Source organism: Etheostoma cragini, chromosome 14 (assembly GCF_013103735.1).
Source record: "Etheostoma cragini isolate CJK2018 chromosome 14, CSU_Ecrag_1.0, whole genome shotgun sequence".
Lineage (NCBI taxonomy): Eukaryota > Metazoa > Chordata > Actinopteri > Perciformes > Percidae > Etheostoma > Etheostoma cragini.
The window spans coordinates 19,018,855-19,042,583 of record NC_048420.1 but is presented as its reverse complement, the minus strand read 5'-3'; the positions used below and the strand labels follow the sequence as shown (position 1 = coordinate 19,042,583).

General features: G+C 40.7%; 2 protein-coding genes across 5 annotated transcripts in view; one reads left to right on the top strand and one right to left on the bottom strand.

The window, feature by feature from the left end:
* kiaa0319l (KIAA0319-like ortholog) lies at positions 1–19,365 on the bottom strand. Of its 4 annotated transcripts, none has more exons than XM_034891505.1 (26): positions 18,941–19,365; positions 16,900–17,494; positions 15,117–15,286; positions 15,026–15,074; positions 13,971–14,081; positions 11,370–11,638; positions 10,835–10,924; positions 10,390–10,624; positions 9,172–9,270; positions 8,467–8,564; positions 8,189–8,276; positions 7,704–7,796; positions 7,414–7,546; positions 6,957–7,062; positions 6,655–6,777; positions 6,436–6,559; positions 5,280–5,412; positions 4,879–5,027; positions 4,002–4,153; positions 3,654–3,792; positions 3,057–3,216; positions 2,638–2,780; positions 1,747–1,869; positions 1,459–1,549; positions 1,215–1,306; positions 1–876 (listed from the first exon to the last, which is right to left on the bottom strand). In XM_034891505.1, exons 5-26 carry the CDS (start codon positions 14,059–14,061, stop codon positions 680–682), a joined length of 2,928 nt encoding a protein of 975 aa, XP_034747396.1. In that variant the 5' UTR covers positions 14,062–14,081; positions 15,026–15,074; positions 15,117–15,286; positions 16,900–17,494; positions 18,941–19,365; the 3' UTR covers positions 1–679. The 4 variants fall into 4 exon arrangements, with proteins under 4 accessions (XP_034747396.1, XP_034747397.1, XP_034747398.1 ...); XM_034891506.1 differs by having other exon boundaries at positions 15,026–15,063; positions 15,144–15,286; XM_034891507.1 differs by lacking the exon at positions 16,900–17,494.
* A 50-nt stretch (positions 19,366–19,415) lies between these two features.
* Positions 19,416–23,729, top strand: part of ncdn (neurochondrin) — a 5,585-nt gene continuing 1,271 nt past the window's right edge. The window contains exons 1-7 of the mRNA XM_034891509.1: positions 19,416–19,627; positions 19,828–20,054; positions 20,542–21,604; positions 21,858–22,027; positions 22,795–23,033; positions 23,125–23,340; positions 23,477–23,619. Of these exons, the coding sequence (XP_034747400.1) occupies positions 19,842–20,054; positions 20,542–21,604; positions 21,858–22,027; positions 22,795–23,033; positions 23,125–23,340; positions 23,477–23,619 (2,044 nt within the window). The 5' untranslated portion in view covers positions 19,416–19,627; positions 19,828–19,841. The remainder of the gene's footprint in view (positions 19,628–19,827; positions 20,055–20,541; positions 21,605–21,857; positions 22,028–22,794; positions 23,034–23,124; positions 23,341–23,476; positions 23,620–23,729) is intronic.

Below are 23,729 nucleotides of genomic sequence, written 5' to 3'. Positions count from 1 at the left end.
TTTAATTTGGAGGAGAGTCCATTGCTGTTGTTAATTCTGGTTTTGGTCGTGTTTTTCTTTCCAACAAGTCACCATCTCAACTGTGGACTCACTAACAAAAATCTTCAGAGTAGAGTTAACTCTGGTTTTTAGATGGCAGTTTGGTAGCATCAGGTCGACCTGGAACTGTGTGTATATGACATCTTTGTGTGCCTACATGCGTGTCTACAAGGTGTGAGCGTGTCAAGGGGCTGGTTTGTCATTGAGTTTTTTTCCCCCCCAGAAAGTCAAGTATTATTCAGGCTACTTCGTGTGCCAACAGTAAGAAGGGTAACATAACATTCTTTATGTCTCTGTGTCAAATAATAGGTGTCTATGTTATATTTTTACACCATTTAAAACACATTGCTAACCCCTATTTCTCAGTGAAATGGCAGCTTGTTTTCCCTCCCTAGTGGCTCAGTGTGAGAGCAGGGAAATGTCAGTACAGTGGTGTTTCTTTCTGTGACAGTGGGACAACATGTTTCCAGCATGCTTTTTCTCTCTTCCCCCTCCTTTAGGTTTCTGTGTCGAAGAAGAACAACACAAGAGAAACAGGAAGTGAAGAACAGAGAGGGTGGGACAGCCGGAGGAGGTGTGTTTGTTGTTGGTGTGTGTGTGTGTGTGTGAGGGCAGCAGTGAGCTCCCCCCTCCTGTCTTGCTATAGCAGCTCTTCTCTTTGCTTTTTGCTCCTTACCGGCCCCTGCCCGTTCCTTAGTGAGCCGTTCTGGGGCCGCAGGAGATGCCCGCGCTCCTGCTCTGTCCATGGGACCCCTCCCTGCCCTTCATCACTGTCCAGGTCAGAGTCCGAGTGCATGAGGGCTGAGGAGGTAGGAGCGGGCACCGGCTTAATGCGGGCTGGTAGGAGCCAGGTGGGGGAGAACAGGAATACAATTGTATAACGTTAAAATGATGCTGTGTCAAACCTGAACCAAGCAGAAGGATTTATTTAAACAGGTAGTTTCCTTTGATCTAAACTACTAAATACAGATCAGCTTTTAGGATCCTTTAAATGTAAAGCATCATTCAATGACAATATGAGCAGTAAACTGTGTGTGACTTACTGATCTGTCTGATTCTGTTTTTTAAATTTTCATTTTTGAGATTTCACCTGGGATTTGCAGCTGGTAACATGCCCTACCTGCTAACAGTGAACTACAATGGAGGTGGTAATGGTGTATATGTGTGTGTCTTACCAGTTCTGGCAGGTTGGAGCTCCAGACTGTCTTGCTCATCAGCTTCTAGCATTTTATACCTGCTTTTGCTTCTACGCGCTTTGCTCTTACGCCTTTGAGGAAATAAACAAAAAAACACCAAAAAGTTGGTAGTTAAAGATGTGGGGAAAATACAAAAAAACAAAACAATATCCATATACTGTATGTCTAAAGATATTAAGTAAAAGTCAGAACAATATTTGATATCTAAAAAAATTGTGCTCACCTTTTGCAGCAACACACCATTCCCCAGATAACTGTTGCTGTAGCAACCACAATCATAAATGATGCTATAGTCACATAGAGTATGCTCCACTCTGAAAACAAAATATTTGTTAGACACAAAAGAAAAGAACGTAATTACTTTGTAATAAACTACATAAGACATTAAAATTGTGAGAAGATTAAAGCCATATAAGGTCTTCTGTGGTGTTTCAAAAAAAATAAAAATTGCCACATTACATTTGATGAACTATTCGACTAAAATATTAAAATAAAATTCATCTTATCTCACCACAATTGCTCTCTGCATCTCCAAATTGAGCTCTGATGAAGTTCTCCATCCAGAAAGGGTGGCAGACACAACGTCGGGTGTATGAGTCACAATCGCCGTGACTGGAGCAGTTCAGCTGGCAGACTGAGAAAGCACAGCAGAGTGTAGAGTAGATGACACCGAAACTTTGATGTAAACCTGGACCCCCCCCCCCCCCATGTTTTTATCTATCTTGCAAACATTATTTTGATTGCCTTTATTAAAATGTGTACTGCTTGTTTTATTTGTATTAAACTAAGTTAAGAGTCTTTAAGGACTTTGAAAAGCACTATATAAATCTGATGTATTATTATGATTATGAAGAAAAACAGACAGAGAACTAAGAAGCAACAACATACCACATGCATATATAATAGAACATGCAGTGCCTTAAGAAAATGTTTGGCCCCCTTGGACTTTTTTCCACATTTCAGGCTTCAAACAAAGATATAAAACTGTGATTTTTTTGTGAAGAATCAATATCAAGTGGGACACAATTATGGGACAATCAAACTTTTTTTAACAAATAAAAAACTGAAAAATTGGGCGTGCAAAACATATCCAGGTGTTAGAATGGCCAAGTCAAATGCAGCAAGGCACTGTAAAGCTACAATTGGTGCAAGCAAGTTTCACCACAGAGTAAAGACAAAGTGTCAGACGGACAAGATATAACTAGTAGTGACAGCTCAAACATCTTAGCAATTTAACCTCTGAGACTAACACGATTCCCTGTCATTATCTTAGGTTAGGGATGTCAAGAGGTCAAAGCAGCTCTGTTGCTGTGACCTGCCTGTGACAATTAAAAGTCTTGTGGCAAATAACGTGTACAAATAAATGTGTGAGTGCAAAAAAATACATTTGTCAGGTACTTACTGACTGTATCGACTCGTAGGGCCTTGTAAATGAGAAAGTCATTTTTCTGTTTGTGCAGTTTGTTGCGTAGGCTAAGTGCAACGCTGCGGCCTGACAGAGGAGGGCGCCCTGGACCGCCTGACACCAGGAAGACCAAACGAGTACTGGGGACAGAGGAAGAAGTTGCTTTTTTACTTAGAAGAATGCTTACTTATACAGTCATAGACACCGTTTGAGCAAAATCAAGAAAACCTCATTCTAGCATTTTACATGGTTATGTTTTATAACCAGGTTTAGTCAAAAGTCAAGTTGGGGTTATAATAAAAGAATGTGAGCTTCACAAAAATATGACAAAACATTCTGACATACAATAGATGTAAAAGTACAAATTCAAAGGATTTCAGACAATCAAAAGTCAAAAAAGATGTTGAACAACTTACCTGTGCTCATTAAACGCACTGATCTCTCGCACAGTGATGTCGCTGTCGAGTACGCCGAGTAAAACCCCGACCTGGCGCAGCAGCATGTCACGCTGACGGTGGGAGACCTGGGATACAGAGACCTCCAGCACCAACTCCACCAGGTCACGCTCCCATATGTCTGATAAACAGAGATTTTAAAAAAGGTGAGAAAGGAGAATTGAAGAGACATGGACAAACATGAGACAGAACCCATCTGACACTCTGCAGTCTGGGAAAGAGGCCAGAGCACCAAGTGATGGATTTGTTTCCTGCTGGTCTTGTGTCTGTGCACCACATGCTGCACACTGACCTGCTCAACCTTCTGCTGTTGGTTGTTGAATCCCTTGCTGTGTGCAAACAATTTCCATGCAAAGACTTGTTTGAAGGCAAAAGTACAGTCCAATAACTCTCAGGAGGTGTTACATGATACAAATGCAGTAATTTAACTTTTAATGTACCCACTTTTCCTGAAAATAGCCTTCAATGACCCTGACAAAATGTTCAGTAAGTGGCATGGGGATAGAGCAAACACAATGATATAGAACGAGAAATTAAACAGCAGTATGTTTAATTCACCTGGTTTGACCTCCACTGTGCCTCTGCCAGTGCTGGTCTGTCCCTTACTGTCAGTTACAGTCAGGATGAAGCCGTACTTGCCCTCCACCAGGTTTCCCAGAAACAGCACTGGCTGGTGGTCAGAGTTGTTCAGTACATCCTATTGGAACAAATAATAAAGAAGTGTTTAAATCTTTTACAGTCTATGGTTACAATCTTTATTTGGTTTTTGTTATTTTCTAATACAGCGGATGTCCAATGTCGCTTATAATTTGTATTGATTAATGTTCTGTCCACAGTGAAATATTGTAAAACCACATCAGAGCATACAACACTCATTTGTATTACTCAGTCAAAGGCCAGTCTCACCCCGGCGGCAGGGCTGCTATCATCTCTCGACCACAGGTAGCTGACTCCACCTTTGTCATCAGTGGAGTGAGATCCATCTAGCATGCAGGTTCTGACAGGCAGAGTGATGGGTGGACTCGACACAACATGAGCCACAGGAGGCTGGTCCAGTTCTGTTGGAGAAAACATTATAAATGACACTGAATTTAGAATTTAACACAATGATGGGATTATAAAGTGAATAATATAACTGGATGGATAGTAGACGGTTCTTATTGTAGCTGTCACCATGCTTTGCATTATTGCACCATCAGTGAATGTTTATAAGAATATACAGTATATACATACACTACCGGTCAAAAGTTTGGGGTCACTTACAAATTTCCATTTCACTCCATTATAGACAGGATACCAGCTGATCTGGGTGGGTGGCTGATCTTTAATGCAATATCTACATTTCCCGTTATCAGACAACCATTAATCCAATGTTCCAAAGGCACATTTTGTTTGCTAATCTGATATTATTTTAAAAAACTAACTAAGAAAACATTAAACAACCCTTTTGCAATTATGTAAACACATAATGTAATCTGGAAACTGCTGCCCTGGTTAAAAAAAACAAGGCAACTGATCTCCGCTGGGATTCTGTCTATAATGGAGTCCAATGGAAATTTGTGAGTGACCCCAAACTTTTGACCGGTAGTGTATATATAAAAAACGTGTGTACATGAAATGTTTATGTGTATATACAGTGTATGTAACTATGTATGATTATGTATACGTGGTTATGTGTGTGATTATAGTCATGTGTCTATAGGATCAGTATACAACTTTTGTGAAACATGCAACCCAAAATGAATCCACACCCCCACCCACACCCACACCCCCACCCACACACCTTCTCTGACGATGACCGTGACAGTTTTGCTATCCTGCAGATTCCTATCATCAGTTACGGTCAGCGTAAACTCGTACGTGCCAACCTCAAGACCTGTCACCGTGGCAACAGCACCATCTGCATTTTCAATCTTTACACCATCAGGACCCCTGGTGGATGGATAGACGGGCCGAAAGACAGAGTGTGAAAGATAATTTACTGTAGAGGGATAGATGATCATTGATGACAATGAAAAATATATTGTAACAGAGTTTGCTTTAAAACCAATTTATTTTGTTCATATTAATGAAACTGTGTTATAGTGTATTTGCAATGAAGCTTATATCTAACTATGTTTCAGTTATTACATTACCTTAGAGCCTGCAGCCAACACAAACTGCCTGCACAGATGTCTTACTCACCTGGTTTGTTTCCAGTGGTACGTGGCTATCTTCTGGTCATCACTGCTCTTACTGCCATCCAGAGTGGTTCGATCAACAGGCAGCGTCAGCTCTTTCTCTGGTCCTGCATCTGCTACAGGTGGCTTATTGTTTTCTGGAGGATGGACAGTGAGAGTAACACAAGGGTGAGTAAACTAAAAATACATCTAGATTTTACAACCAATATGAAAATTGAAAATAAAGTGGGCTGTCAAAGGTGCCTAGTGTCAGGTCCTCTGAGCTTCAGTGAAAACTGCATGATAACATTTCTTCCACAACCGATTCAAAGTAATAAAGCACATCATCCATCAACTATCATCAAAATGTAATCTATAGTGCAGCAATAATGTGCTTTCAAATTATGAAATACTCGACTTACGTTTGGGTCAATTTGCATTATTTCTCCAGCTTTTATCCAAATCAGATCAGAATTTGAAAATTGATAAACCTCAAATTACATACTCTGACTAACAACACACTGCCCTTTTTTCAGATAACATCGCTCACTGGTTCTCAAATAGTTGACATAGTCTGGTCTTTAGGTGAATGTGTGTTCACATAGCAGCTCTTGTTAAAATTTTACCATCATCCCAGTGGGTGTTGGCATTCTACAGTTTACACAAGGTGCTTATCAGGTTGAATGTGCACCCACGTACACCTTCCATTAACTGAGTAAAAATGCTATTAAAGGTTTAACAAATACAATTTTCTGCAAACAGCTTAAGTAGTGACAGCAGCTTCACACATTTAGGCCAAGTGTTAATACAACTACATTATGTAATGCTGCTCAGTATACTCTTCACACGTCATGTATATATTTGCATATATTCTGTTGAAGAGAGTGAGAGCAAACAAGTCACAGAGGATATTGAATACAGTGGAGGAGGACTTGAAATATCAAGATAAGGGTTTAATTCTAGTCCGTTGGCCTAAGTGCACCCGGCTGAACAAACAGGCTTAACAAACTCTAGTTAATGACTATAAAAAAAGCAAGAAAAGAGTGACAGTTGAAAGGAACTGTAATTAATGGCCTCAGTAGCTGATTAACTAAATATTCCTCTCAGCTTTTTATTGAAAACGGGATTCAGAAGTGCTAAGGTGGTATAAACAGAAGCTCTTTGCTCTCCAGCTAGTTTACCTGGCTGCACAATGACGGTGACATGGGCCGTTTCCTGTTGGCCAGCCGAGTCTGTCACAGTCAGCTGGAAGGTGTAGTCTCCCTCTTGCATAGCAGACAGCTGTAAGATCGGCGTCCGTACGCCCTAAAAATGATCAAAAGAATGCCAATGTTAACCATGATTGTCGTAGCCAGGGGAAAATAAACTGAAACATGACAATTTATTATTATGTTCCTCACCTGCATCTCCACCACCTTGTCTTTGCTCTCAGTGCTGAGGGACCACTCATAGGACAGGGAATCATGGTCGTCTGTGCTTTGGTTGCCGTACAGAGTGATGGAGTTGCGTGGCAACTGGATGACCTGGATGAAGTTAGACAAAAGACCAGCTATTGGTTACCAGGAGTGCGTTAGTTTGGTAAATAAAGCAGCATTTTGATTTTTTTTAAGTTTTAGTAAACTACCATACATTTGGACGACTGAAAAGACTGTGGTTTGGTGCAATAAAGAACAGAACCATGACGACAGAAAATACTTCAGACCTGGTTAGGGCCGGCGTTGGCCACAGGCCGATAGTCCTTGGCTTTGTTGACTGTAAGGGTGGCCTGTGTTGAATTTGTGGCTCCATCTGAGTCTGTCACTGTCAAACTGAGAAGTGAGTTTTTTATTTTTTTTATAAAATCAGGTTAAATACATCATTTCTATGGCAAACTCAAAAACATTTCACCTCAAACCCCCCCAAAAAAACATGTATGATTTACATTCGAATTTTAGTAATTTTAAGCCCACCATTCATCTGCTTTTAAATGGTATAGTTATGACAGACAACGGAGAAAACAGGACTTAACAAGTTATCGTATTTTTATTTTGTTATTATTTCTATTTATTTATTTTTGTAAATTCTTAATTAAGATGTTTGCAAAATATCTATCTAAAAATAGATATGAAACATTGGGACCTCTAAATTAAAACAATGTCATGATTGTAGACCATCTTTACTTAAATGTGTAGTTCCCAGGCACCAGGTTTGTGAGGGTGAGGACGGGGGTGTTGGCAGAAACCTTCTCCTCCCTCAGGGGACCTTTAACCTCTTCCCAGTGCCAGGCCACCACCTTGTCATCATCTGTGCTCTCTGTAAGGTGGAAGGAAGGAAGGAAGGAAGGGGAAATGGGCAGGAAAATACATATAATAGCATGAGAGGAAAAGGTCAAGTGTTTTATGTACAAGGTCTCTCTTTAGTTGATGTTGAATATGTTTGTGTATGTGTGTGTGTCATGTGGGACACTCACGGCTGCCATCTATGACTGTAGAGCTGGTTGGCAAGGAGATCTCCTGGAACTTTGGGGAAACTACAGCAACAGGATACTTGTTTACCCGCGGCTCTATTAGGCGGAAAACAAGAAATTAGCTCACTTACTGGAGCTGTGCATCAGCGGTTTGTGACGGACGCAGTATGCACAAGTCAGCGGCTACCTTGGCAAAAGTCACAAATACAACTGTGTGTGGGAGGAAAGCAGCTTCTCTTGCAGCAATAACATCAAAGTTTATTTAGTCAACATGAGGCCAAACTGTAGACTGATTCCTGATCATTTACATTATCTCCATTGACGGTTAAGAAAGACGATACCATCAAACATTAGACAAGACCTTCTAAAGACTTACTGCAGCAGAAGAGCCATTGGCTTAATTAGAATTAGCATGTGGAATATTACACACCTTCAATATCAGGCTGCAAAATTCAAATTAGATTTAGATTTCACATGGTTGACCTCACCTGGTTTGACTGTGACATTGACGTAACCTTCTCCATGAGCCCCCTCCCCATCCACCGTCACCTCAAACTCATACAGGCCCACAGTCAGCTGAGAAAGAGAAAGAAAGAAAGAGAAAGAGAAAGTCAAGCGAGCAGAATGAGGAAATTATTATATTATCTTTATGAATCAACTTGTGTCTTTTACACACTAATGGAATTGTCTGCTTATACATTCAACAGCGCTCCAGCTGCATGTTTAACTATTAGCAGAGCATGAATATGAGGGCTGGGCTCTGTACCTTGCTGAGTTTAAGTGTTGTGCTGTGCTTCCCTTCCATCTCCCCACTGTAATCTTTGGGATGAGTTATCAGACGCCAGTCAAATAAATAGGTCGACTCTGTAAAGAAGTAGCAAAATTAAACAAACCTGCTCATGCATTTCATTCAAATTTTTAAAGGTAAGGATCATTTCCAGATGAGAGATTTTGGGATTGTTAGAGCATGTCGAGAAGGGAACAAGAGATTGACAAAATGATGACGTGTATTCCCTTTTGGTAACTGTATAATCTTCTTCCAGTCTTGATATAAAATTCTCTAGCAAGTATTTAGTGTGACGAACAGTGTGCCGATGGTGACTCAGAAATGCAACTGTCAAGCAGGTTGTGCTTTATCAGCCTATTACTGAACACCAAAAATATCACATGCTAAATGATGATCTCTGCAATGAAAACACATTTAGGATACACGCAAGTAAAAATTAATTTTACAGATATTTCCAGTACGAAGGCTTTGATAAATTTGTACTGTTTATACACTGAAAACGCATCAGAAACTCAACCGCCATGTGTAATAACAGTATGCTAAGTATACTGTAAGTATAATTGTCCTTAACAGTATGTTAAGGACAATTATGCAGAAAACTGCTGAAATGACATGATTTAATAACATTGTGAAACAAGTTTGAAATGAATTTCAACAGTTTATCTAATATTTCCTTAGTTTTACCTGGTGGGGGCGGTGGGACCACGAAGGCGTTGAGCTCGACCTCGTTGCGGGGCAACGTGACCTCCACACTCACTCCTGCAGACACCACCAGCTCCCTTACTGCCGTGGAAAACAACAGAGGATGACCAAAAGACAGGAACTGGTCTGAGAGTGGAGTATTCAACAGCTCGATTGGGTGAATAAATCACAAATTGATGTATAAGTGGGACAGAGACCACTGTATTTTCCTGCATTAGTTCTTAGTTACCAAATTTACACAAATGCATTTGAATATTGTATTCTACCTTGTTAGACAGGTAGGAGAAATTATAATAAAAAGCAATTGTGTGCACATGTATTTACAGCAAGATGTCATACGGTCCTTCAGCATGTCCTTCTGTGGTATATTCCATTCCAAAAATGCACTAGTCTCCAAGCCCAAACTGATTAAATTAAAAAATAACCCTAAATAACTAATCAAGGTTATTTTCTCAGACTTGACAAAACTCACTTCAGAGCCACAGGAAATGTTATGCAACTGTTCTCACAGGGTGAGTACTCCTCAACAACACTAGTAAACTGATCATGATGTGTAAATGTGTGTAAAAGTTTCCCTTTTCAATCTAACTTTGACTGTGAGAGGTTTCCTTTCAGAATCACAGGCTCTTGTCGTGCAACTGACCTTTGTACAACTCCCATGTTTAGTTTTTCTGGTTATTGTTTGCTTAAGTAACAGTATCAGTTAAAAGAGCTAGTCTTTCGGTCATAACATGACATGTTTAATCTGTTGCTATTTTTGAATGAATACCAGTTAAATGGGGGCATTGTCTTTCAGGGAGGACAAAAAGGATCATACAAGTTATTCCAGTTTGTAGAAGCCCAGCCTATCTCAGCACATTCCTATCGCTTACGTATCTGGCTTCCCACCCAAAGCACATGTTCCTTTCTTTGGGTAAAATAACATCTGAGCAGTCTGCCATACAATATGTGGGCAAAGTACAACTTCATTTTCTCAATCATCAGCTCCAGCTAAAAAGAAAGACTGCACAGTAAAGGATCCTTTGCAAATTCTGGATGTGTGACAGAAAAATGTAAACTTAGAGTAGCATGAAGCCTGCAAAACCACAGTGCCGCTACATTTTTTAGTAGTTCATAATTAATAAATAAAGACAAGACACATGAACGAGCAGAAAATAAGTGATCGCTGACACCGACAGCAGCAAAAATTAGCTTCCTTACCAGCCTTTGATGGAATTGTGATGGTAAAAGTTGCAGCTGTGGGTGTGCTGACATCACTGCTATTGGAAGACGCGGCAGTACTAACGGTGCCCGTTGAGTTCTGCTGTGATGGAGCAGGAGCAATGTCTGCACTCCCATTGTCTAACTGGCTAAGGTTCTTTTGGGCTGTTTGAAGAAGTGTGATGGTGCTGGGTACTGTTGGAGTTGGGCGAGCTGGTTTCGTTTTGGGAATTTCCTGCCGAAAAAGTTAAAGATTGTATTTTTGAATGAGGGGACATACTCAGAAACCAGAATCTACCACTACACTCTTATCCATAAGTATTTTGGAAAGAATATGGGCTGACTTATTTCAATGCTGGTACAGAAGCTAACAGCACCTGCTACAGGAAATCCGTGCAAAGATGAATACAAAGTTTCAAAAATAACCAATTTTCTGTGAACTTACTGTGCTGGTAAGCTGCCCTGTGTGTAGCGTGTGGCTTCCTGCATGCTGTGCTTGCCGAGCTCTTCTACGTCTTGCTGTGACAACAGGACTCTTAAAGTAAATTCAGAAAAGAAAAATACTTTAAACTAACACACACAGACAGAGAGAGAGAGAGAGAGAGAGAGAGAGAGAGAGAGAGAGAGAGAGAGAGTTGCCAGCATACTATGACTATGAAGCTAACCAAAAGCAGAAACACTGATTGTTATGATGACACTAAATGTATTTATTTGTTTTCTGTGCCGTTATGTGTCTGTTGAATCTGTCCGATACATGGTCTAGTTAATAAGGTAAGTATTAATCATGTGAATCCCTAGCTTGGCTTGTGTGACAATATGCTCACGTTCTGCTCAAAACTTCTGAATAGATAATGCATCTTCCAAATGGCAGCAAAGCAGTTTTTAAGCTTAATTTTTTTACTGTTAACCTAATCATTGACAGAACCCTCTGGAAAAAGCCTAATCAATAAAAATATGGTCATTTCAGCTGCTCTCTATACCTTTGAGAGCAGCTGAAGGAGGCCGAGGGACTCCTGGTGGGGCTGGGGCAGGGTGGTGATGGGGCAGCCCCTATTCTGCGAGCAGCTGAGAAGCACACATTGCCCGCCGAGGCTCCACACGGCGTTGCAGCTGGGAATCAAGCAGCAAGACTCCCAACATGTTGCCCCGCCTCTCCCTTTTGCCAGAGAGTGCCAACCCATGCTGACAATGCTGCTCCAGTGAATCCCCAGTACCCCCCCGGTTACCCGGCAGAGATTTGCTGACACACCTGGATGGAGACAGAGGGAAGAAGAAAGCAATGATGTACTGTACTGATGTTAAAAACTACAATCCAATGGGAAAGAGGATTTACCTTTTGCAACATAGCCAAAGTTTAAAGAAAAGGATGGAAGTTTGTTAATAAATAGGAGTAAAAGTGAGCATAACAGGTGTAGGTTATTAACTAGTTGCCTGGCAGAGAAATTTTTCAAAGGGGTTTGTGTAGCGTGTAGTTTGATCAAAAGGATCTGCCAAAGGCGACATCATGGATCCGCCACCGGGCAGCGCTTCCCAGGCTTTTCAAGATATCCACTTGTTTATATCAATCAGGGCATTGTTGGGTACTCTTGGCATTGCCAAAGGCAAAGAGGCAAAGTGAAACCCACAGTGAGACTTTTCACAGATTAGGCTCCGACTGAACATTTCTCAGAAAAGCCGACATGCAGCCACAATTTGAGCAGTCAGCCAGCAAAGAGAGGAAGTGAGGCGTTGCCCTGACAAAACAAGACACTGATTAAAACCCAAAGCACAGTATGCAATGCACGAACACCACCCTCTGAGCCAGACCATATTAGACTCATATCATTCATTCATTCATTCATTCATTCATTCATTCATGTTTTCTTCTTTGGGATTTGTTCTTCGTAATAACAGAATCTACGCACCCTCAAAAGCACTCTTACACATATTTGAGTGCTGACGTTTGTATTAAATAGTTGGTTATTTAATTTTCTTCACTTAAACATTGTAATAATATTGTAGGTTTTAAATTACAATAAAACTTTCATACAATGTATCTACTTTTTAATAATTATTTTCTTTATTTTACAAAGCAGTATGGTCTTTTAAATTAAATAATATGCCTTACCTAATATACCATCCAATCCAATAATTAGTGATTTTAAAAATTCTGCAGTTTAAGAAGACGTCATTAATCTGATGTAGACTTTTCCTTAAAACAAATTCAAGAAAATACTTATATGTATATAAGTATAAGATATTTGGGAATGAGGCCCATTGAGTAGTAAGTTACAATAAAATAGCATAGACTATAAAACACCACAGACTGTAAAATGAACAACAGGGAGAAATGGGAGGTGATATTTCACCACTAATTAAATTAATGTCCATAAAGACAATAGCTGTATAACAGTCCAGGGAAAAGGAAAACTGCGGAGTCACTCTGTTAATTAATAAAAACTGCAGATGCAATGAAAATGAACTTAACGCTGTTTTATTTTGTTGGTATTTAAAATCCATACCAAAGTATGGCTTTTATCTGCAGATATACAAATAAGCAATGATCATTTGCTTCAATTATTAGTAGACCCTTTTGTCCACCATAATGTATAACCCCTTGCTTTACAGTGCATCAAAAACATGTGTAGTTGTTATTTTAGGTTTCTAAAATGCCCGTGTCTTCATATCTAGATGCGTTTTGGATGAGTGATTGCTGTCAGCGTTTACATCAGTGATGAGTACACAGAGTTTCCTTTGACTGCCTCACAATCAAAACAACCCTGTGTTTCACCAGTTGAATGCTTTTAATGTGAAAAAGTGGCAGTAGGAAATGTTGGATTAAGCAATAACTTGGAAAAAGGGGTTTAGATTCATTAAAATCTTATGAATTTCCATATTGGTACTTTTGACACTGGTGTTCTATAAACACAGGTAGCAACACTATTTTTAGATATGTTAGGCTAAGATAGCTGAGTGCAAGGTAAGTCAGTTGAGAGCTTATCCTACTGATGGCAGGTCCATAAACAGTTATTGGGGCTCAGACAGCGCTATACCCGTAACTATTGCTACCATGCCAACAAGAAGGCTAAGGTTGACGTTATGGGACATTAGTGTAAGTCAAGTTTGGAAAAATACAGGTCTTGCCACACACACAAAAACACACAAAGAACTATAGTTTGTTTGAGAAAGGACCCTTTGGCCTCTGTTTAGTCATCCCACCCTTTGTCCACTCTTCTTCTGTCCCCCACCCCTCAACACACAAAAACACACAATTTCCACTCACAGAGCCCCAATTGTCCTGTTCCACATTGTAACCCACTGAGTGGAGTGGCATCAGAAACAAGGCACACATTCACACACAGTAGGGGGGCCAACAGTCCTCTATCTCGCTACCTCCAATAACAATGATAGTATACACCAACTAACGACCTAAAACCATCCAAGTATAATAATAAGATTCTAAGAAGGATGAAGATCCACCCTGAGTAATCAGAGGTGTGTAACTTTGCCGAGATGAGGCACAGATGTGAGTTTTCCCTTATCATTACTGTGTCAACAAAGGTGGTTTTACCTGTTGAGTTCAGGGTGATGGTTTGTTTTACCTGTGGGTGAAGCCAAGACCAAGAGGAAGGTCAGCGGTAGGAGGAGGTGAGGTAAGCTCCAGGTAAGCAGCTTGTGGTGTGCACAAGACATTTTCAACAACGACCAAGGACCTAGAAAAAAATATATAACTATGTTAGTGTGTTTTAATATTACCACAACAACAGACCTGGGCCACTTAAATGAGCAAAGTAAAATATCTAAACAACAAAACATTAAAAAGAGTAGTTGTGTCCCACTGTTTCCAGTCTTTGTGCTACACTAAACTAACTGCCTGCTGGCTGTACCCTTATATTTACCATACAAACATGAGTGGTGCCAATCTTCTTATGTAACTCTCAACAACAAAGCATATAGGTGTATTTACAATACTGTTAGACCATTCCTTTAACCTTGCAAGATGTACAATAACCCATGTTGGGATCCTTACAAAGTGTAAATAAATGTACTTATTAATATCTCATATAAGAATAATTTTAGAAAAAGTAAGGCAAGGGTACTTTATTGTCACATAGCAAAATTCAATTGTCTGCATTTGAACCCTTCCCATCCCTCAAGAGAGCAGTGGGACGAACTCCAGATCTTAGCCAGTGCCTTGATCAAGGAGACTGATTAGAAACCCTATTTCACAAGTTATGGATGTTGAGGGAAACCACCCTGAAGGAAACTCACAGAGACACAGGGAGAACATGCAAACTCCACACAGAAAGGGATTCAAACTTCTTGCTGTGAGGCCACAGTGCTAGCCACTGAGCCACCATGCCTCCCTAAATATAAAAGTACTAAAAGGAATACTTTAGAACTTTAGTTAAAAAAAAAAAAAAAAAGCCCTCACTGTCATACCGAGACTGCACCAGAAGAAATGCAGCTTGAAGGTTGTTTTTAATTTCATCAACCAGTACAGTCTGGTCTGCCTCGCCCCCTTTACAGAACTAACATCTGTCAATCCAACTAACCAGCTGAATGTACGGATGGTTTATTTAAATACCTGCACAAATGCAATCAAGCATACCAACTAAAACAAAAACCGCAACCTGCTAACCCACGCCATATTTACCTTTCTCCCAGCCAAGCGGTGGACGAAAGAGATGCGGAGGGAGAGAGAGGGAGAGGGAGGGGGAGAGAGAAAGAGAGAGTGAGAGAGAGAGAGAGAGAGAGAGAGAGAGAAAGAAAGAAAGAAAGAGAGAGAGAGTAGTTAGGTTGGCAGCCAAGTGCTGTGAGGTGATGGGTGAAGGCAGGTCAACACCAGCACTCTGAGGAAGAGATCCAACATGGCCGTCTCTGGGGCCTTTGAAGGCTCAGCTTCTCACAAAATACTCTACAGAGTGCAAGAAAAAGAGAAAAACATGTGGCTCCTTCAGTGTCATTCCTATTGGTGTGATAAAGCATGTGAACAAATAGGCCTTATCATCAACTTGATAATGAATGTTTATGCAAATAAAATTCAAACACCTCAACTGGAGATATTCTGAAAAGAGAGCAAAGAGTAGTAATGTCCTTTTATTAACTTCCCTTTACAAAAACATGTATGTACCATATTGGGTCTGAACTTTAAAACATGGTAATAGGATACACTATATCATCAAAAGCATAGGAAGAAGGAAAAAAATAAATGATAATTCAGTTGAGTGGTAGCGGTATAACATGACTCACCATCTTGTGAGCTCCTTCCTTTTCACTATTAGTTTAAGCAATAAGAAATGTATAAGGGAAATAAACAAGGTAAGAATATTTAAATACATTTATGACAGGTCTTTAGTCCTCAATTAGCTGAATGCGTATCTCAACACATTATGTAACAATATTTAAAAAATGCAATCTGTCTGTCATGGTGTTTAGTCTTCTAGTATTGCAAGCTATTACCCAGCCTGTATGTTCATAACAAATGTTAAAGTGAGTAGTGATTCATATCTGGGAATAACAAATAATGACATAAAACAAAAACCAAAAAAACATAATGATTTTGACCCCTCTCCTAAGTTCTTGGGGACATAAGTATACAATATAAAAAGTAAATTCCTCCAATGTTACAACGCTGTAACAAATGTTTAATATGTTAAACTATGTTCAAGACACAGTCACAGGCCGCCCAGGCCCCTGAGGTAACGCTTAATCTCCTTTCCTACAGGAAGTGTGATGAGGAAGTTTCTCATTACAACAATAATTTCCTTCTATTATAATTAACTTGCTGAATGAGTCACAAAAAAAGAGCAAGATGCAGATTGTTGTACTGCTTTCATGAGAATGGTCAAACAATATGGATTATGTTTTATATACTTTTTTTGAGTAAAGTAAAACTTCAGGAAGTCGGACTTATGATTTGATGAGGAATGCATGGAGTTTGAGTCTGAGTAAAAGATCCATACTGCACTTTCTTCATGTTTTTGCAAGTTCTTTCAGCAAAATAGGCTAAAAAAGGGAGGGGGGGGGGGGGGGGGGGGGTTGAACAGTACAAATCCTGGCACACTGTGTTCAAGACATGAGCAAGCCTCTTCCACCCCAACGTCTCATAAGGAGACTGTTATGGGGCAATATAGCAATGAATCAAGCAGCTATCACAAGCATGTGCTGTGCAGACAGTTTGTAGATGTTAGCTAGACACTATATAACTATGTGGTTGGAAATAATGCCTTTTTGACCATTTTTACAGACATGCAGATAGTGATACTGTATTCAGACTTACTACTTTGTAAAGATTTCAAGATAGCATATCACTAGTTCAGATTGCTATTTCATGATAGTAGACATTTTTATCTAAGATGATAAACATGTCTGTTACAACTGTATTATATCTGTTAAAAGTTGGATGTTGCTGTGATACACTTTACAAAGATGCTGTTTTAAAACTAATACAAAGTTGTGATCACCAGGCAAAGATCACAAGCTCTCACACAGAGACGCAATCACGCACCACGAACTGCTGACACAAACCTGTATGGTCTCCATCCATATGTGATTCTGCATTCCTGCACATGAACGCTTGAGCCCCAGCAGCTTCCTTCTGTGCTATAATCAACAGATCAGTAAATCCCAAATCCACAAAGTCCTTAGTCCTCCTGCTCTTGGTTTTCTCTCCAAATCAGAGTAAAGAAAAAAAGCTCCAGGTAAAAATAGTCCAGACAAAAAATGTGAGGGATCCAGTCACGTTTTTCCTCCTCAATCTACAACAATGTAGATTTCCCTTTTTACTGCCCAAATGCCTAAAGGTCGGTGGTGACTTTGAGTGTGTGCCACAGCAGTAGTACACTACTGCACTCAGTCACCTTGGCTGATGACAGCATAGCCATTAGCGACATTTCAATACCTACTTTTCCCTTGAGAAGCTTCTGCACAACAATGATCTCTGTGACCAAAAACCCCCTTATATCCGCTCTCTCTCTCTGGATGTTTCTTCCTCCTCCTCTTCCTCACTCTCAGTTGCAGCAGTCAATAAGACACTTGTCAGCACTGTATTAGCTTCTAGGCGGACAGGTTGCTGGAGCTTTCTCTGTATTGGTACCAAGGCCCACACAGTTTCTTCAGGCCACTACAGGGAAGGAAAATGAAGTTGTTATTGGTTTTCTCCCAGGCCGTTTTTGAAATAAATCAACCGCACAATCATAACCCTCTCCTTTTGCTCTGACACTTATGACAGCATCTTTACAGCAACAACTATTCTATTCCTAGGATAAATATGTAAATGGATGCAATGCAAGTGATACAGACATCCAATAAAGCCATGTTAATAGAAATATTATAGGAGGTTAAAAAGATTGATTACACAATAAGGCCACTTACAACTGAGTAAAACCTTGGACTGTATCAAAACACACACTACTAGTCTCTAACTTCTCATTTAAAAATGTTCTTGTTGTACTTACATAGCTTTTGCATCATAATCTTAACCATTTTAGTTATTTTTTCTTTATTTATTGTGCAGTAATATCATAAACATTATGCAGTGTTGGCAAAAGACCGTCACATGTTTATGCCTTTTCTTAAATTCTCACTTTTTGGTTTCCCCCGATCCTTTCCATTATTGCGGTCACTTATTGCTTTTACTGCTACTGGATGTCACTATTGATTACTGATCGTTTTCATTCTATTTACTGATGGATGAGTTTGTTTTTCATGATGCTACAAAGTCAAATTCCCCAGGCAGGAAAATGAAGACTTAACTCAACTGAAAACAAACTGATTTGCAGATCAATATAAAATATAAACGCCATCTACCAAACATTTGCTTGTTAAAGCCTCACACATACAAAAGAGCGGAATGTCTACCATTTTCATATTAAAAATGTACAACTAGCTCTGGTGGCTTGTGTTGGTATAATGTGTACTTAAGCAAGTAAATCATAAATTAATTAAACAATTTAACAAAGAAAAATCAATCATGAAAACAATTGTTAGTTAAACATAAAAACGATTGGTTTTGGAGAGTAGGGATTAACTGACTGATTAAAGTGCAAATAAGTGTTGATGATTGACTGCATGAATGAATGGCTTTCAGTCAAACGAGATGCATGAGTAAACCTAGTGCAGAGATAACATCTCTGAGACTAACATCCAAAATGGTGGGCTGGTGAATTATGCATTTTACCAACCTCAAAGCAACAGTCAGGGTTTATTCAAATCAAAAATGTCTCAAGCTGTCAGATAATTTAATAAGGGCCTATACAGCTACAGCCTGCGCCGTCCACTGCACTATCACGCCGTTAAAAAGGATGGACCCTTGAGTCCATACGACACTTTGTCTTTAGTAACGTTAGCTGATATTCGTTTCGTTCATACAAGACATAACGATACAGACATGGAAGAACTGAGACAGGTAGTTCACCTGTATAATCCCGGATCACCCGTTTAAGGCACCTTGAGGTAAACAGCTGCTGGCATACTAGCCACACACCGTGCTGGATCACGGACCTTTCTGAGCGCTTTCAATGATAATTGGCACGACACCATAAAGACAGAAGAGTTTACAATGACTTACAATTACAAGTAAAATGGCATTCACTTCGGTTACTGTGATGTCTCCTCGTTGTTGTTGTTGTCCCCTGTACAGTTAATTAGGTCAGTATTCCTCTCCCAAGGAACGAAGCTACAGCTGATGTGCCTGGGTAACACCACCACAGTTAAGCAATAAATAATACTTCCGGTGACTGGACTTCCAGAATAAAGTACTAAGTGACCGATATTTTTGGGAAGGAATATGTAGTAAATACAAATATTCTACAAATTATATTATACGACATCTAGCTACTCTGGGACTAAATTTGCCTGTGCTGCATTTTAAAACCGTTGACATTAATTCGACTAACGTAACTTCCGCCATGCGGCACCTGCCGACAAGCTGCCAGCAATGCCATTGTCAAACACGTTCAGGTCAACATAAACGCTTAACCTGCTACGCTTTAGTAATTTTGTGTTATAGTTAATGCTAGAAACAAAAACAAAACTGCAAATGTCTTTTGTGACCTTAAAAAATAAAGTGGCTTTGCTTCTCCGACGTTTACAACACGGACCAAAATGGCGGGTCCACATTCCAACTATCTCTCTTGCGATTGGTTCCTTGACATTCTTTGAGCGTTTTCATTGGTTTCTTTCAGCTTTATTTTCAGTTTTTTACTTCCGCAAGTGCTCAAGAGCTGTTACCGCGCGTGATAGAGCTGTCAACAAAGTAAGTTATTTTATAAACGTTTACTAATTCAAATTGTAACTGTCGGATTGTTGCCAACTGTTACTTAGAGTGACTCAGCTATCCAACTAAAAATCATTAAGTGAAGCTGCCCTAAACGTCGTGGAGCTAATCATGACCTGATGTTTAGGTTAAATTTCAATGACTTTGCTTACTTGTTTATTCCTTTCTTGGTTACGCAGTTACCAAGGTTGTAATGGCTGACAGTGCCGACGTTACACCTGTCGTGAGCAGCCAGCCTCCTGTGAAAGAGGAGCAGGGAGGTGGAGAAGGCGGAGAAGGTGCAGAAGGTGCAGAGAGGGATGCAGGAGGTGGTTTGACTGATGCACAGAGAGAGGTGTTGGAGAGATGTCTTCATGCACTCAGGCAGGCTCAAAATGACAGTCACACATTGGCTTCTCTTCTGCTGGTAAGTGTCTTGTCTACGCGTGATTAGAGGACACACCGGTCCTTAGCATTCATGTTGTTTGTATACCAACTGTTTGCATGTAAAACTCATACCTGATTACTTGCATCTAGAAAAATATTTGCAATAGTTTAATTTAGCAGTCCATAAAAACCTTATTGATATTAATGGGCTAAATATACAAAACACCTCTCAGCATAATGCAGTATAATTCAACAACATTACGACTTGCACCTTGTAAATGCCCATTAAGTGGAATTAACACTTTTCTAAACCGGTTTCAACAAAAACGGAACATTACAACTTTCACAGAGGTTGAGATGCTGCATTAGTCTTGGTGTTGTGTAATATAGGAGTGTACTGTCTGTCTATCTATATATATATATATATATATATATATATATATATATATATATATATATATATACCAAGTATCATACTTAGCACTGACAAGCGTGTGTTTCTGTGGTTTTTCCCTCTCTGTCTTCAGATAACTCGCTTGTGCCCAGCAAGCCAGCTAGACAAACCCACCTTGAGGCGTATCTTTGAGGCCATTGGTCTAAACCTCCCAGCTCGACTTTTGGTGACAGCTGTCAGAGGAAGCGACAACTCCGGCTTACCCCCGCAGGAACTCCTTTCACTGGGCACGGCTCTGTTGGCTGCCCTGAGCACAGACCCAGACATGGTCTGCCATCCCCAGCTCCTCACCACCATCCCGTTCCTGCTGGGCATTTTAGCAAATGGTCCTGTGAACCAGCGGAAACAGGAAAACCAGGAACAGAACCAAGATGGAGAGATAGGGCAGAGTCCAGATTGTAAAGTCCAATCAACAGAGAGTTCAAACGCTGAAAGTTATCCTACAAACGAGGCTAAATCAGCAGGAGAGGAAGCAAAGGGTGACGACGGCAGTGAAGCAAACGGAGTATCAACACCATCTCAAGAAACCTTCCCCTCTTCCAAGATGGACGAGGCCATGGCTGCTGACTGCTACCAGGTTCTTACAGCTGTGTGTGCCTTACCCAGAGGTGCAGACCAGCTGCTGAGCAGGGGTGCCATTCCTGCTCTGTGCCAGGCAGTGGAACAAAAGCAGACTTTTAGCCGAGAGAAGGGGCTTGCCTTGCTTGGTTGCCTCCTCTCAGGTAAAATAAAGGACAAAGTGTGGAGTAAACACCCTGCAGAACTCCTCACTTTACTGGTGCGGCTGTCCAAAGACTTCTGCCAAGCTACAGACCAGACCAAGCTGGACATGTGTGCCCAGTTGGTGCAGTTTCTTCCCCCAGTAGGAGTGGAAGTAGAGAGGGAGGAGCTGAAGGGAGTTGTAGCACGTGTATGGGGGGTATTGAGACCCATGTTGCAGGCTAAGTTGACGCCGAGACAGATCGGGCCGATCCTGGTCCTAAGTGCTTGTCTGCTGGATTTGCATGGATGGGAGCTGGTGGGACCGCCAAAGTTCTGCTGCTTACTGGTGAACCGGGCCTGTGTAGAGGTCAGAATGGGTTTGGAGGAACCGCCTGGTAACGAACTAAGCCCAGAGCTGCAGCACACACTCACAGGTAGTGTGCTCATTTGAAATATTAAATTGATTGTAATTGTAAAAATAATCATACATCTGTCTGAACAGTTCCGCTTTGCAAACCACCAAAAAGTTTGTTAGTTTGTTTATTCCTACCCCATGGTCCTTCCTGAGCTAAGTTATTATTTGGCAAAAAATTCTTTTAACTGTTGTGAAACCATGTGGTAAGATTTGATTAAATGCAGTTAACTTACTTTGTTACTAAAACCCTTCTTTTAACGTCTTATTCCCAGGCTGTTATCGCATCATGGAGGCTGCCATAGAGCAGGCCTGCTGTCTGGGAGTGTCACAGACCGCTGCACCTCCTCAGAGCTCCATCCCTTCAATCAGTCTGCAGCAGACCAGGCAGGTCCTCGGGGTGTTGGAGGAGGCCTTCTCCGCTTTAATGTACCACCTGCAGCAGGTGAGAGGATGACATTTAAGCTTCCGTTAGTGGCACTCTGTTTTTGTCCATTAGGCCTTTATCATATTCTATACCCAACAAGCTTCTTGTAGATGAATCAAGCAGTCAGTTGATCTTTTAAAAGGTCATTCATGTGCTTATGTGTCATTTTCTTTATAGAAACGCCAACCATTCCCTAGTTACAGCCTCTCCAATGTGAGGACTGTTTTTGCTAGTCTAATTTGATAGTGAACTGCATTTTAACTTTTAGACAGTTGGGAAACATGACATTTGATGAAAATGTGATGGACATTTTTCTGTTTTCTAAGGTTTTATAGACCAAAAAGTTGATCAAGGGAATAATCAGCAGATTAGTTGATAATGAAAGTAATTGTTAGTTGCAGCTTTACTTACAAACAAGCTGGATTTTTGCTCATTAATAGGTAGTGCTATGATGGGATTCATATTGTTCTTTTCAGTCCTACCAAATGTTACAATTTATTATGTTTGCTTGTTGTATTACTATTAGAGAATGCAACATAAGGAAAGCATTTAGAAAAAAACATTGTTGGTTTCTTTTTTCCTTGGTGCATTGCCAGGGAAAAAGAATGTAGTAATGAAATATTTTGGCAGACTAGGAAGGTTTTGAAAGAGTAGCAAGAGTAAAACATTTCAGGAATTTGGTATCGAAACGTACGTATAATACAGTCAAGGAGAGAGGAGTGCAAAAAGTTTCATCTATAAATTTTATTTTGAAACCTCTCCCTTGCCTCTTCCTGTTCTCTTAGGTAGATCCAAGTCGTTATGGCGACCCTTTTGTTTTCGCCACATTCCGCTCACTGTGCTCCTGGCTGGCCGAGGAGACATCCTGTCTGAAGCAGGAAGTGACTGGACTGCTGCCGTTCTTGATCGGCTACTCCCGAAGCCACCTGCAGGGGGAGAGCCCGAAGCAGGGCCTCTCTGACTGGATGGCCGAGATGTCCGACAGAGAGGAGAGGGGGGCGTGGACGGGCAAAGAAGCTCTGAGGTAAGTGTATCAATCATATGTTTATACTTTATTCCATAGATTCTGCGGTTAGCTGAGAGTACTTTCTCCTCTTCCCTTACATCCTCTTCAGGTATCTCCTCCCAGCTCTGTGTCACCTGTCAGCAGAGGAAGGGCCCAGGAAGGTGCTGCTCACCCTCGACACCCCGGCCCTGCTGGTGGACTTTCTGTCACAGTGCTGGACTTCCCTCAAGGGGAAAAGTGGAGTGGCATCGGCCAGGGATCCCAGCATGGAGACAGCCTGCTCAGCCCTCCTCAACTTCACCGTCACAGAGCCAGAGAGAGTCAGGTAGCTGGTTTACACATAAAATACTTATCTGGAGCTAAATAATGATCTGTTGTTTCATTTCTATCCATCAGTACTGATATATCACAGTTAAAAAGTTTATGAAGGTATCCATGTTAACTTTTATTTTTTTGTTCAGGAAGGACCCATGTTTCAGAAAGCTGGAGGCCCTTCTGAGTGAAGCACTTCCAGTTTTGCTGCATAAACCTCGCCTGCTTGTCTTAGCGGCAAATTACTGCACGTTGGCTCTGATGATTGGCAGACTTAAACCCGCCCCTTCAGGTAAAATAGTCAATAACACATTTTTTACCACATTCTTTTTTTTAAACATTCGTTTGTGGGACTTTCCACCTTTTTAATGGACAGGACAGCCAGGTGAGAACGGGGGGGGG

Excerpts from the sequence above, each read along its gene's own strand:
- kiaa0319l (XM_034891505.1), bottom strand. The coding sequence starts at position 14,061 with ATGTCTTGTGCACACCACAAGCTGCTTACCTGGAGCTTACCTCACCTC. Across the intron at positions 8,277-8,466 it reads CAACACTTAAACTCAGCAAG|CTGACTGTGGGCCTGTATGA; the intron begins GTACAGAGCCCA and ends TCTCTTTCTCAG. Across the intron at positions 3,793-4,001 it reads ATAGCAGCCCTGCCGCCGGG|GATGTACTGAACAACTCTGA; the intron begins GTGAGACTGGCC and ends TTGTTCCAATAG.